The following is a 15,811-nucleotide window of genomic DNA, read 5'->3' on the forward strand; positions in this document are numbered from 1 at the left end:
CCCTTCGCATTAATCACTACCCAAGAAGTAGCTCTTGCTTTCAAAAAGGTTGGTGACCCCTGGTCTGGAGTTTAAACAGCTCGGTAACTCTCCAGCGCTGGTGTCGCTATTGTTTGTACTTAGTGTTATGTATAGAATTGAGTCAACCTACAGGAGAGAGGTGACCGGCTCGCGTCCTGGTACAGCCCTCACAACCTGGAGCTGAACGCCCAGAAGACAGTGGAGATGATCATGGACTTCAGGAAAGCCACAGCCCCACCATCCCCCCCTCACCCTGATGGACTCTCCCACTCCATCGTAGACTCATCCGTTTCCTGGGCACCACCATCACCCAGGACGTCAAGTGAGAGCCGACCATCAGCTCCCTCATCAAAAAAGGCCCAGCAGAGGATGTACTTCCTGCAGCAGCTGTGGAAACTCAAGGTGCCAACCGAGATGCTGGTGCAGTTCTACTCGGCCATCATCGAGTCCATCCTCACCTCCTCCATCACCGTGTGGTTCCCGGCGCCAAGCATAGACAAGCATCGACTGCAGCGCATCGTACGTACTGCTGAGAAGGTGATTGGCTGCAGGCTCCCATCCCTCCAGGACCTGTTCGTCCAGGACCAGGAGGCGTGTGGGTCAGATCACAGCTGACTCTTCTCACCCTGGACACAAACGATTCACACCAAGGGACACCGCCATCCCACCACTTCAGGTGGGATGGAACAATCCATATAACACGTCACAGATGACGTCACGCTAACATCACGTGACACCTCTGATGAAGGCTGCAGAAGCAAGATAGCCAAAACTTGTCAGGTACAAAACTTTACATAGACCCCCCCTTTTTAGACCAGTTGATCTGCCGTTTCTTTTCTTCTCATCCTCTTCTCCCCTGTCCTTGCGAGGGGAGTTGCATAGGTCCGGTGGCCATGGATGAAGTGCTGGCTGTCCAGAGCCGGGACCCCGGGTGGACCACTAGCCTGTGCATCGGTTGGGGACATCTCTGCGCTGCTGACCCGTCTCCGCTCGGGATGGTTTCCTGTTGGCCCCGCTGTGGACTGGACTCCCGCTGATGTGTTGGATCCATTGTGGACTGGACTTTCACAATGTTATGTCAGACCCACTCGACATCCGTTGCTTTCGGTCTCCCCTAGATGGGGGGGGGGGGGGGGGGGGGGGGGGGGGGGGGGGTTACCCCACATATGCGGTCCTCTCCAAGGTTCTCAATAGTCATTCACCGACGTCCCACTGGGGGTGAGTTTTTCCTTGCCCGTATGTGGGCTCTGTACCGAGGATGTCGTTGTGGCTTGTACAGCCCTTTGAGACGCTTGTGATTTAGGGCTATATAAATAAACATGATTGATTGATTGATTGATTTACCTTACTAGCCTATATAAATCAACCATTTATAAACAAACTATTCTCCCCTCTCCCTCAGGCAGGAGACTACGGTCCATCCAGACCCACACCTCCAGCCACCTGAACAGCTTTTTCCCCTCGGCCATCAGACACATGAACAATAACAAGATCTGATAGCTCAGTTACAGCTCATTTTTTTATTACCTAATACCTATTCTGTGTTATATGTGTTTTATGTTGCACGATTGAACGAAGAAAAATTCCTAGTTTGTGATCAAACAACAGCAATAAAACCATTCTGATTCTGATTCATCTTCAATCCTAGTAGACAGCCTTAGAACTAAAGACACTGGGAGGACTCTTCCTGGAAAAGGTAGTGCCCCAATATTGCCAGTTTTAACTGTATAAGATGGATCTCCCTTAACTTTGTAACTCATTGTTCTGTGTAAATGGCAGAATAGAAACAAAAGGGTGGGGGAAAAAATCGACTCAGCATTTCTGGGCTTTGGAGGTAGTATCAGAGCGGATACAGCTCTAGCCCCTTTTTTTACACTGTTTGTAAAAGCCTTGTTTCCCCATTTTTTTGTTGTTTTTTTTTGCTGCATTGCTGTTCTGTAAGAGTGGTTTTCATCCTGGTCGTGGAACTGTGGACCAGCTCTGTACTCTCGGCAGGGTCCTTGAGGGTGCATGGGAGTTTGCCCAACCAGTCTACATGTGCTTTTTGGACTTGGAGAAGGCATTTGACCGTGTCCCTCAGAACCTCCTGTGGGGAGTGCTCAGAGTATGGGGTATCGAATGTCTGATTGTGGCGGTCAGCTCCCTGTATGATCAGTGTCAGAGCTTAGTCCGCATTGCCGGCAGTAAGTCGGACCTGATTCAAGTAAGGGTTAGACTCCGTCAAGGCTGCCCTTTGTCACCGATTCTGTTCATAACTTTTATGGACAGAATTTCTAGGCGCAGTCAGGGCATTGAGGGGATCCGGTTTGGTGGCAGCAGGATTAGGTCTTTGCTTTTCGCAGATGATGTGGTCCTGATGGCTTCATCTGGCCAAGATCTTCAGCTCTCACTGGATCGGTTCGCAGCCAAGTGCGAAGCGACTGGATGAGAATCAGCACCTCCGAGTCCATGGTTCTCGCCCGGAAAAGGGTGGAGTGCCATCTCCAGGTTGGGGAGGAGACCCTGCCCCAAGTGGAGGAGTTCAAGTACCTCAGAGTCTTTTTCACGAGTGAGGAAAGAGTGGATCGTGAGATCGACAAGCGGATCGGTGCGGTATCGATCCGTTGTGGTGAAAGAGGAGCTGAACCGGAAGGCAACGTTCTCATGGGACGGCGTGGCGAAGTTGGGAGAGTGGCAGTGCCAGCAATTTGAGGGTTACTGGTACAATCCCCACCTTCTACCATCCTAGTCACGTCCGTTGTGTCCTTGGGCAAGACACTTCACCCTTGCTCCTAATGGGTCCTGGTTAGCGCCTTGCATGGCAGCTCCCGCCATCAGTGTGTGAATGGGTGAATGTGGAAATAGTGTCAAAGCGCTTTGAGTTCCTTAAAAAAGGTAGAAAAGCGCTATACAAGTACAACCCATTTACCATTTACCATTTTACCGGTCGATCTACGTTCACATCCTCACCTATGGTCATGAGCTTTGGGTTATGACCAAAAGGACAAGATCACGGGTACAAGCGGCAGAAATGAGTTTCCTCCGCCGGGTGTCAGGGCTCTCCCTTAGAGATAGGGTGAGAAGCTCTGCCATCCAGGAGGAGCTCAAAGTAAAGCCGCTGCTCCTCCACATGGAGAGGAGCCAGATGAGGTGGTTCGGGCATCTGGACAGGATGGTGGTGTTTAGGGAGGTGTTTAGGGCACGTCCGAATGGACAATGAAGGTGAAGGCAAAAGAGTGAGGAGTGTCCTGACCAGATAACTAGATCCCTAGATTGATTGTTGTAAAATATTATTTGTCCCATTCTGTACTCTCACATGTTTATTAAAGATTTGATTAATTTATGATCTCTCAGGTGTGATTCACTACAATAGGGCCCCACAGCACACCGGATTCCAGTTAATTGAAATACCACAACACTGGATATTGTTCAGATAAGTTAAATTTAAGAACTTGCACACAAAGCAATACTAGAGGTGACTGACGTGCGCATTTTTCGCGCATGCGTATTAGGTCGCGTTGAGCCGGCGGACGGAGGAGGGAGGGGGTCTTAAACGGGGGCATTGTTGTGTGTGGACAAGGATAAGGTTAGGTGGGATTTAGCCTGGATAACCTTATCCGGCTTAGTGTAAACGGGGAATTAGAGGGCTTTATGGGCGAAAGAGTGTACTCCCATTAGCTGCATGGTTAGCCACCTAATACATGTGTATTTTACGAATTAAAATGCATTAAAAAAACATAGGCATTGTGAATGATGGGCAAAATGTTAAAAAAAAGTGCATTTTCCCTTCAACTTTTAAATAAATACAGTACTGTACCTCCATCGTGTGTGTCTTTCCAGAGGAGGTCTGGCCATAGGCAAAGATGGTGCCGTTGTAGCCACCCAGAACATCTGAAGGGTAAAGAGGCAGATCAAATGCTTGTTACAAAAGAAAGCAGGAAGAAAAAAACGTGAAAGCAAGACTCAAACGTGCCCAAAGTTTCACAATTCAGATTTAGACCTCACTTCAGCCAGTGTCAAATAATTGAGTCTGTTAAACTGAGATTGGCTTTTTGATCATGTAATCTGGATCAGATGGATTACAGTGCATAATAATAATAATATATAGTATTTTATGCATTGCAGCTTGTGTACAAGACTCTGCGGTGAAAACAACATGTCTGCTTGTGTTAAGGTTATGCATTAACAGTCTTAGACTGCTCACACAGGCTAATAAATCCCTGCGGTAAAAACTATCAAGGGTTAAAGAAGGAAAAACACATCATCCTGAAAGCTTTGACTGCAGAGTTAGCCAGCCGAAGACTAATCAGAGCTTCTCTCTGCGGAGATCTTTTTAGGCTTTCCTCGCCTTCCTACTCGCAGCTCAAGACCGACATTATATTCTCTTACTTGCTAGGAACTCATTCCGACTATTTTTTTTACTGCAAAATATTTGTTGGTGAAAGGATTAGTCCATGATTTTACTTTCCATTGATGCCGTAATAACACCTGGGGCGTTTATTTAGGCATTGATGAAAGATGGCATCGAAGGTATTGAATCAAGGGATTTTAAAGTAGCTGAAGAAACAACTTTAAATCCGGAAAAATTGCACGCGTCCGCCTTTGTAGTCCGCGCCAACGCCGTAGTCGATAAGCTTCTTCTATCTTTCTTTGTTTAAATCTGGGAATGCTAGTTTATTTATGTGCTACCTGTCTTTTCTAAAGTGCTGGAAAAAAATGTTTACAGAAGAATTTGTCTGATAGATGTATTTTGTATATTCATTTGTGTAGTTTCATAGGGATAGACTCCATCTTACTCACAACCCCAATGAGAATAAACGGTATGGAAAATACATAGATGGATGGTTTCACAGAATGTCTACAGAAATGTGTTGATAACATTGCAAACTATTTAGATCATTCGAAATATATATATGTGAATTAGTGTTGTCCAGATACCAACAAAATAATAGAATGAGAAATGACACAATATGTTACTGCATATTAGAGATGCGCCGATAGGCAATTATTTAATCCGCAACCGCATCACAAAAGTCGTCATCCACCCGCCATCCACCCGAACCAACATTTTATCAAAACCACACCCGTCCGTTGTTGTATATCTAATATAGACGATGCAAGGCATTAGTGAGGTTAGAAAGCTTTTGCCTGTTAAAGAAAGGAGACTGATCCAATGCAGCAGAGACATTCAATGCGTGCCACGCATTAATATCTCTTGGCCACGCACTAGTGGCTAAGAGATATTAATGCGTGATAATATTATTTATCATTATTATAATATTATTGTAATTTCCATTAAGAAAGTGTTGACTATTGTTGCCAATGCCCTCAAATCAGGAGTGCGTTCCTCACACTTTGTGTACGCAGTTGCAGCTAGCAGAACGATGCTTTTAAGAAGTTAAAACAATGTTTTAGAAAGACTAGGCCTATATTTTCGTTAGGTAAAAAAAAAAGTCTGAATTTATTTCAATGAATACTAACTTAACGTTATAATGCTCAAATAGGGACGAGGGCGGGGTGCACAGTGAAACAGTGAACAATTTCACAACAAAGATGAACCTTTATTGATTGATCTGCAGCCATGACAAAATATCAGACAATCTCCATTGTCAACGACAGGCAGGAAAATAAAGATAAACACATAGCCTATGTTGTAGGCATAGGCATAGGCTCGCAAGTTTTTAAGTTGAAAAAAAAAAAAGAATAAAAAATGTGCCTCATAAGCCTTAGGCTGTCAATCACGCGCACAAACTTAAATTATACAATAACATATGTATGTCATCCCTATTTAAACAAAAATAAATTAAATAAATATGCTCGTTTTTCGTATGTGGGTAACAACATTTAACCATGTATATATATTTCCGAATTGGTTCAACCGCCACCCGCCCGAATCTATTTAAAATCTATTTTTTTCGTCATGTCACCCGCCCGACCCGCGGACTCCGCGGTTGTGTCCGCAAACCGCGCATCTCTACTGCATATGTCAGCAGACTACTTAAGAGCCTTTGTTTGTTTACTTACTACTAAAAGACAAGTTGTCTTGTATGTTCACTATTTTATTTAAGGACTTAACTGGAATAATAAACATATGTTTTATGTACCCTAAGATTTTTTTGTTAAAATAAAGCCAATAATGACATTTTTTGTAGTCCACTTTATTTACCATACCATACCATACCAACTTTATTTATAAAGCCCTTTAAAAACAACCACAGTTGAAAAACAAAGGGCTGTACACCACAAAGAAATAAAGGCAAAGGACAGACTAAAAAATAAAATTTAAAACAGAAGTAAAATGCACATTAAAAAAGCAAATACAAAATTACCCTAAGAACAATTTTGTTAGATAAAAAGCAGTTAAAAAAGTTAAAAGTTAAAAACAGTTTAAAGTCTCATGCTGGGTTAAAAGCCAGTGAATAAAAATGGGTTTTAAGAAGGGTCTTAAAAATAGCCAAAGAAGGGGCCTGTCTCACATGGAGTGGAAGATCATTCCAGAGTTTGGGGCCCGCAACAGAGAAGGCTCTGTCCTCCCTGAGCTTACGCTTGGATTTGGGTACCTCCAGGATCAGCTGATCAGCTGACCTGAGGGACCGGGTGGGGGCATAGAGGTGGAGCAGCTCAGAGAGGTAAGGTGGGGCAAGACCATGTAAGGATCATTTTAAAATGGACTCTAAAAGACACAGGCAGCCAGTGGAGGGAGGCTAAAACAGGAGTAATGAGCTCTCTTTTTCTTGTGTTTGTACAAAAGTACCGAAAAGTCCTGAAATAATTTTAGTACCGGTACCAAAATATTGGTATTGTTACAACACTAGTGCAAACTAATAAATACAAAATTATTCAAAACTCAACAAGAACAAAGCTTTAACTACATGCGTGATTGGAGAAACCAGAGGCTGTTTGTGAAATGTGGTGTCAGAAGAGTCTATCAAGTGGAAGTTATAAAAAAAGGCCATGTATAGAGGAATAAAAGAGACTTCCTGTGTTTCTGATAAATCCTTTACCTTGACTTTTATGCCGTCGTCACTTTTTGTGCCTTTTCATCTCGCACTAGATAAATAATCTCACTTGACAAATCACTTCTTTTCCTCGGCCGCTTTCATCTTCACAAAAAAACCCAGAAGGTAGAAAATAAATGACAGATGGAAAAGTGATGAATATGACTCAGGGATGACATTTTCTGCTGACGCAGCATAATTTAAACCCTCAACCGCAGCAATAAGAAGGCGTCCTCGTTAGGTGTCCTACCTTTGACAATTTGCTTGGCACAGGTGTTGTAGACCTGCTCCTGGGTGGCGTTGGTGGGGAACACCTGGTCAAACACGTAGGACCTCCCCTGTGAAAGGCAGACAGGAGGCGGGGTCAAAAACACTCGCACACGGTTGTGTTTTATTGCAACAACAAAAAGGTCGACCCCCATCATCCGCCATCATCAATAAAAGATTCAGAGTCATATCGCCCCCATGAAAGCTGCCACATGTTTTATGAAGGATGCTGCAGGATACACACACATCATACTGTGACACACTATGCCTGTGTTTTATTGTGAGAGCAGCGTGCCAACAGAGACGGGTGATGCTTTTTCCCGGCAGCGGCCACGGCCCCGCTGAGCAAAGAAGACAAATGGTGTTGCAAAAAGTTGTAAACACTTAAAAAAGTGAATGACCTGCACTAAGCAACTCCATCACAAAAGACACAAACACGACTGCAAGAGTTCGGGTAAATCCTATTTTTGCACTCTTAAGTCTCAACTAGTGTTGTAAGGATACCAATATTTTGGTACCGGTACTAAAATGATTTCGATACTTTTCGGTACTTTTCTAAATAAAGGGGAGCACAAAAAAATGGCATTATTGGCTTTATTTTAACAAAAAATCTTAGGGTACATTAAACATATGTTTCTTATTGCAGTTAAGTCCTTAAATAAAATAGTGAACATACAAGACAACTTGTCTTTTAGTAGTAAGTAAACAAACAAACGCTCCTAATTAGTCTGCTGACATATGCAGTAACATATTGTGTCATTTATCATTCTATTATTTTGTCAACATTATGAGGGACAAACTGTAAAAAAAATATTATTAATCTACTTGTTCATTTACTCTTAATATCTGCTTACTTTCTCTTTTAACATGTTCTGTCTACCCTTCTGTTAAAATGTAATAATCACTTATTCTTCTGTTGTTTTGATACTTTACATTAGTTTTGGATGATACCACAATATCGATCCAATACCAAGTAGTTACATGATCATACATTGGTCATATTCAAAGTCCTCATGTGTCCAGGGAGATATTTCCTGACTTTATAAACATAATATACATTTAAAAAAACGAAAGAAGATGTTGTGATGCCAAAAAATATCGACATAATCATAGTAGTATCGACTAGATACGTGCCTGTACTTAATATCATTACAGTGGATGTTAGGTGTAGATCCACCCATGGTGTTTATTTACATTTTGATGCCGTTGAGCTATGGTGTGTAGTGAAGCATGTTTAGCCATTCCTCGTCCTGCAGGGATGATACTTGTAAGAAACTTACTTTATTTGTCGACATGGAGACCAGGATTAGTGATTTAGAAGTAGCTAAAACACTGCAGACGGCGGATGGACGTTAGCTGCGAGCTAGCTAGCCATGTCTTAAAGTATCTCTTCCTGAGGGCGTTTCAATGTTATAACTTCACCTTTATCGTTAGTTTTTAAGCCAAAATTCCTCCGTTCTCCCTTTTCTGTCTACACACTGTGTCTGCTTGTAAGTACTCCGTGTGTGTATGTGCTACCGAACATGCTCGTCTGCTCGTAAAACCTGCAATGTCACGACATGACTTCGACGCTGGGGCGGGGTGGTGCGGGACCGGTATGCTTCAGAAGTGGTAAAGTACCGAAAATGATTCATTAGTATCGCGGTACTATACTAATACTGGTATACCGTACAACCCTAGTCTCAACTTAAAGAGGCTGTTTGCTACTTGCTCAGGCCCAAAAAAATATAACAGGGGTGTCAAACTCATTTTCATTGAGGGCCACATCATTAAAGCATGGGCCGCATTTTTTAAAATTAATTGACATTATGCATACTTGTATAACCTGTGATTAATCATGATTAATCGAAATGCATATGCTTTGATCATTAGATTTGTTTGATGTATATTTTGCTTTAAAATCATAAATAAAAGTGACAAGTAGATATTTAAGTATTTGTTTTTATCTCACAAAAATAGTTAGGGGTGATGGACAGCTGGGCAGTGCCTGAAGAGCTGCAGCCTGCCACCGTAGTCCCCACTCCCTCCCCTCTGTTGCAAGTCTTGAGATGTATGTTGTAATATGTATATGTGCTTTGCTATGGAGGTTTTTTCCCCAACCCAGCCCAGTCTAGATTGTATTTTTTTACTCATCCTCCCCCAGCGTTTACCTTTTCCCCATCTTTTATGGGGCGCCTTGTGGCGACCCATCAGCGTTCCTGTTCTGTAACCCTGTACACTGTTTGTTTGTCTAATCTTGAACGGGTTTGTGCTGAAAACAAAGTTCCGTTGTACTTGTGCAATGACAATAAAGACCTACCTACCTACCTACCTACCTACCTAATGTGCCCAAATGAAGACAAATACATACATAGTAGCATTTAGAATGAATGTTATTATCATAAGTTGTGTGAACAAGTTGATTTATAGACGGTATTACTGAACATTATTTGCCATGCATATTTTACTTAAAAAGCAATGATATTTCCTTTTAATAATAATAATAAAATCACACATTACAATTAATTTAAAAACAGTTGTTTTCACATCTGACAAGTTAAATCAATACAATATTTTTCTAATTGTAGGGTTGGACACAGTGGGTCCCATTCAGCAACCGTTCTTAAGAACAAATGTTGTTCTTAGGCCCACTTACGAAGTTTTGAAGGATATTTTTGTATTCACCAATGTTTTCTTAGCTGGGATTTGTTCGTAGGTAAGAACAAAATCTACGAGTGCTCCAGAGCACTCTTAGGGTGGCCTATTTGTTCTTAATTGTGACAAGTTCCCTTACTCCTATTGTCTATTGTTACATTAATATCATAGATAGATAGATAGATAGATAGATAGATAGATAGATAGATAGATAGATAGATAGATAGATAGATAGATAGATAGATAGATAGATAGATAGATAGATAGATAGATAGATAGATAGATAGATAGATAGATGGACAGCAAAATGAGCAATCTATAGACATCTCAAAATACCGTGTGCGTGCATGCACACACACACAAACACACACACACACACACACACACACACAAGCATCAATTACAGGGGTGTTGATTTCGTGATTGGTGACTCTTTAAAAGACCAACAGGCAACTCAACTCACAAATGGCAATCTTATGCTGCTACTGCAAGGTGCCACAGATCGTGCCCTGGGGAGGGAGCGCATATTTCACGACCATGTAGACCTATTTGCTCGAAGTGACGAATATTTATTTGAACGCGTTAGGCTACCGAGAGCAGTCAGCCCTTTCTTAAACGTACGCTTTGACATTATGTATTTTCCCCGCGGGATAATACAAATTTCTCTTATGTAATCTGTTTGTGTTTTCTACGTGTGTTTGATGTTGAACTTTTCCGCCAGAATTGTGCCTTTATATGGCGAATTAAGGGCGTTTACATATGCATATTGGGGAAATAAGGGCGTGTTTGCATGCAAATTATGATAGACACGCAAGCGCTAACCATTTGGCATTCAGCAACTTAAGTGGGAACAATTTGGCCGTTTAAGAACACGTCATGAATTTGAATGGACTCCCTTTAGGAAATCACTTAGGAAGAAATATAAGAGGAAAAGTTAGGAACTTATTGCTGAATGGGGCCCAGTGTGATTCTGATGTACCGGTAGTTTTTAAGATAGTGTACAGCAGGGGTCCCCAAACTTTTTGACTCGGGGCCCGCATTGCCGCATTGGGTTAAAACAATTTGGCCGGGGGCCGGACTGTATATATATATATATATATATATATATATATATATATATATATATATATATATATATATTAGATATATATAAGATAGATAGATGTATATATATATATATATATATATATATATATATATATATATATATATAAATATAAATATATATATATATATATATATATATATATATATATATATATATATATATATATATATATATATATATATATTATTATATATATATATTATTATATATATATATATATATTTTTTTATATATATTATTATATGTATATATATATTAGATATATATACTGTATTACAGATATATATATATATATAATATATATATATATATATATATATATATATATATATATATATATATATATATATATATATATATATATATATATATATATATATATATATATATATATATATATATGTATGTATGTATGTATGTATGGGAAAAAAAATCACAAGACTATTTTTTTTTTTTTTTCCCCACAAATACATATTACGCTCTACCACGGTATCGAGCACTATTTTTTTGGATAATCTAATTAAATGATAAATGATAAATATAATTAATAATAATAATAATAATAATAATTAAGACATATATGTATGTATATATGTGTGGGGGAAAAAATCACAAGACTACTTCATCTCTACAGGCCTGTTTCATGAGGGGTTCCCTCAATCATCAGGAGATTTTAATAGAAGCATTCACATACCATGGTTTATATAGGGCTTAGAACGGGTAGGTAGGTACCTAAGTGCCAATAGGTACCCTATTTTTTTCCCACACAATCATATATTGCGCTCTACCACGGTATCGAGCACTATTTTTTGGATAATCTAATTAAGACATATATATAAATATATATATATATATATATATATATATATATATATATATATATATATATATATATATATATATATATATATATATATATATATATATATATATATATAAAATATATATATATATAGCGCACTTTCCGCGCGCGCGATGATGTCACGTTATCGATTAGAAAATGCATTTTTAGACAATATGATTTGCCTGAGCGGCTAGGAGACACTGAGTAGCAAGCGGTACAAAGTGGATAAGAAAAGACAGAATTTTTTTATTTTTTTATTTTTTTTAATACTTGGGACTTCCCGCGGGCCTGATTTTGGACGCTGGGGCCGTAGTTTGGGGACCCCTGGTGTACAGCTTGTATAGCAGCATGGATTTATTATCCACTAAAAATGAGTCAACACATCCAATTATTGTCTAAATATATGGCACTTACATACAAGCTGCACACGGACTACACTAAAGTAGATCCAAGTTTTATTTCTGGGTTAGATACAACCTTTTGTACTGTACTGTATGTGATACATAGGTTTTACGGCCTCAGGGAAGGCCATGATGGAATGGTTGGGCAATTAGAAAGAAAATGAAATGTGACAGACATTTCCTTCCATGGAAGCCAGAGGGAATGCTTATTTTTCATGTAAAGCATGGCAATCTCCAGGGTATTCATAGCCAAGTCTGTTGTAAGCATTTCCGACAGATGATCTGCTCTATGAATGATGAATTCAAATAGCAACTAAGGCGCTCACCAGATGCTCATCCCGTTACATCATACACAATAAAGGACATACTCAACAGAATGCATAGGAACGCTGCGAGCCATGATTGGGGTCGAGCACAGTAAACAATCCTTGCAGCATCGCAGAGGAGCTGTGCTGCTTGTCAACCTTTTCAATGGCGCTGTCAACAACGTATAGACGAAGAAAACACGTCTTGAATGATGTCTCGGGTGGTTCGCCGTGTCTGCTTCTTGTTGACTCGCAGTCTTTTTCCATTAAAAAACGTTTTAGTTATCTGCACAGCGTAGCTAATCCGTGACAGGAGACGTTTGCATTGTTCATAGCCTCAGCAATGAAAGATGGCTGCCATTGATTCCTGAAAAAAGCCCCAATCATTTTCTCATTATTGTATGATTTACTTGCAGGAGTTGGAAATCGCTGTGCAGTCCAAGCATGCCGTGATGCCAGACATCTTGTCCTAAGATGAATTTGCACCGGTAAAATGCTATTTTTAGTCTTAGTGCATATGAGCTTAGTTTGTCCCGATACCAATATTTTTGGTAGGGGTTAACGGTACCTAAATGTATATCGATACTTTAATACTTTTCAAAATAATGGGAACCACAAAAAATGGAAAAAGAAAATGGATGGCTGGATACATTTTTACCGTAATCTACATTCTTTCTCACTGGCACTCATCAAAGGCGGACGTTCCCCTTTCCTCTCCCTTATCTCTCCTGCTTGCTTCTTTGTCTTGTCTTATCTTAACTTTCTTGTTGCCTCTTTTTGCACTGCTCTCCAAATCTAAACGTTGGAACTATTTAACTGGCCTCAACAAAATTGACATGATCTTGGGTTTGGGGGAACCTGCTTGTCGTGACGGAGCGGTTGTTGCTGGACACACCACGGACTCTTGGGAGAAGAAGGAGTGCCGCGTGCCTGGCGACCCTTTCAGTCGTGAAGATATCCACCTATTGGGAATTATGACAACAGGACATCTGCTGATTGGAGTAAGCATTGCTCTGTTTTGTCGACAAATTGGAAGTTGCTGGCAGTCTTCAAAGTACCCCAAAGCTGCCACAAATAATTGGAGGATGCGAGAAGAACTGTGGACTCTCTTGTGATTTGGATAACATCGGACTGTCTGCCCTGCAGGATGAATTTTGAGGACCAGTCGTAGACAATTTAGAGTGAAAAGCAAATTTTATTTTCACTCGCATACAAAACATTCGAACTTGGATTGTTTCCCTGGCTTCGAGACTCTCCCGAAGGACAGTGCGGCGAAGACACAACAAACTCCCTTCTTGTCTCTCATGGACACACACCTGTTGTTGTTGACTTTAGACTAGTGACTGCACGACATCAAGGTCGCGGAACAAAGACCAAGGCTTACATACACACATGAATCCACAAAAAATATACGCCACACACACATACCCCACTCCCCATCCAATGCCCTTGACGCGAATCCCTTAGGGGTGATGGACGGATGGGCAGCGCCTGAAGAGCTGCAGCCTTCCACCGTAGCCCCCACTCCCTCCCCTTTGTTGCTCATCTCGAGATGTTGTAATATGTATATGTGCTTTGCTATGGAGGCTTTTTCCCACTCCAGACTGGGCCACCTTAGGAGCCCAGTCTAGATTTAAATGTTTTACTCATCCTCCCCCAGCGTTGACCTTTTTCCCATCTTTTACGGGGCGCCTTGTGGTAACCCATCAGCGTTCCTGTTCTGTAACCCTGTACACTGTTTGTCTCATCTTGAACGGGTTTGTGCTGAAAACAAAGTTTCATTGTACTTGTGCAATGACAATAAAGACCTACCTACATGTTCATTTACCGTTGATATCTGGTTACTTTCTGTTGTAACATGTTCTATCTACACTTCAGTTTAAATGTAATAACTTATTCTTCTGTTGTTTGGAGACTTTACATTAGTTTTGGCTGATACTACAAATTTGGGTATAGATCCAATACAAAGTAGTTAAGGGTTATATATCATTGTAGGATGCAGAGAACGGCAGGCGTAATGCAAGCAAAATAACAATTTTACTTGCAAGGAAGCAGGGAACAAAGAAACAGCACACTTGGCCTCAATCTCCAAGGAACAGGAAGAACAATGATCCAACACTGAAGGAGAGACCCAGGTGGAACTATCCATCCATCCATCCATTTTCTACCGCTTGTCCCTTTTGGGGTAGCGGGGGGTGCTGGAGCCTATCTCAGCTGCATTCGGGCGGAAGGCGGGGTACACCCTGGACAAGTCGCCACCTCATCGCAGGGCCAACACAGACAGACAACATTCACACTCACATTCACACACTAGGGCCAATTTAGTGTTGCCAATCAACCTATCCCCAGATGCATGTCTTTTGGAGGTAGTAGAAGTACCCGGAGGGAAGCCACGCAGTCACGGGGAGAACATGCAAACTCCACACAGAAAGATCCTGAGCCCGGGATTGAACTCAGGACCTTCGTATTGTCAGGCACATGCACTAACCCCTGTTCCAACGTGCTGCCTCAGGTGGAACTAAATAGAACTAATTAAACAAGGTATAGGCATACTTGCCAACCCTCCTGATTTTCCCGGGAGACTCCCAAATTTCAGTGCCCCTCCCGAAAATCTCCCCGGGCAACCATTCTCCCGAATTTCTCCCGATTTCCACCCGGACAACAATATTGGGGGCGTGCCTTAAAGGCACTGCCTTTAGCGTCCTCTACAACCTGTCGTCACGTCCGCTTGTCCTCCGTACAAACAGCGTGCCGGCCCAGTCACATAATAAATGCGGCTTTTTCACACACACAAGTAAATGCAAGGCATACTTGATCAACAGCCATACAGGTCACACTGAGGGTGACCATATAAACAACTTTAACACTGTTACAAATATGTGCCACACTGTGAACCCACACCAAACAAGAATGACAAACACATTTTGGGAGAACGTCCGCACCGTAACACAACATAAACACAACAGAACAAATACCCAGAAACCTTTGCAGCACTAACTCTTCCGGGACGCTACAATATACACCCCCCGCTAAAACCCCAAATTCGGAGGTCTCAAGGTTGGCAAGTATGGGTACAGGTGTGCTGACAGGACATAGAACAGAAAGTAAAGGTGCTGCAAAACACAGGGACCAAACAGGAAACACTGACAAAACAAGAGCCCCAGGACAGGAAGTGATGCCAAACACAGGAAAACCCTAACATAACCAAACTGTCAGTAGCACTTGTGCATTCACACTGTTTCTGTTTATAAGTG

The 15,811-nt window shown here is 41.2% G+C and overlaps 1 protein-coding gene across 2 annotated transcripts in view; it reads right to left on the minus strand.

Moving 5' to 3' along the window:
* Positions 1-15,811, minus strand: part of kif5ab (kinesin family member 5A, b) — a 362,881-nt gene that overhangs the window by 256,150 nt on the left and 90,920 nt on the right. The window contains exons 3-4 of one of the 2 annotated variants that reach the window (XM_062037662.1): positions 7,249-7,336; positions 3,818-3,891 (exon numbers count right to left, since the gene is read on the minus strand). In XM_062037662.1, coding sequence (XP_061893646.1) covers positions 3,818-3,891; positions 7,249-7,336 — 162 coding nt within the window. Of the gene's footprint in view, positions 1-3,817; positions 3,892-7,004; positions 7,095-7,248; positions 7,337-15,811 lie in introns of those variants that run through there. The other variant, XM_062037663.1, reaches the window with a different exon arrangement.

Source organism: Entelurus aequoreus, linkage group LG26 (assembly GCF_033978785.1).
Source record: "Entelurus aequoreus isolate RoL-2023_Sb linkage group LG26, RoL_Eaeq_v1.1, whole genome shotgun sequence".
Lineage (NCBI taxonomy): Eukaryota > Metazoa > Chordata > Actinopteri > Syngnathiformes > Syngnathidae > Entelurus > Entelurus aequoreus.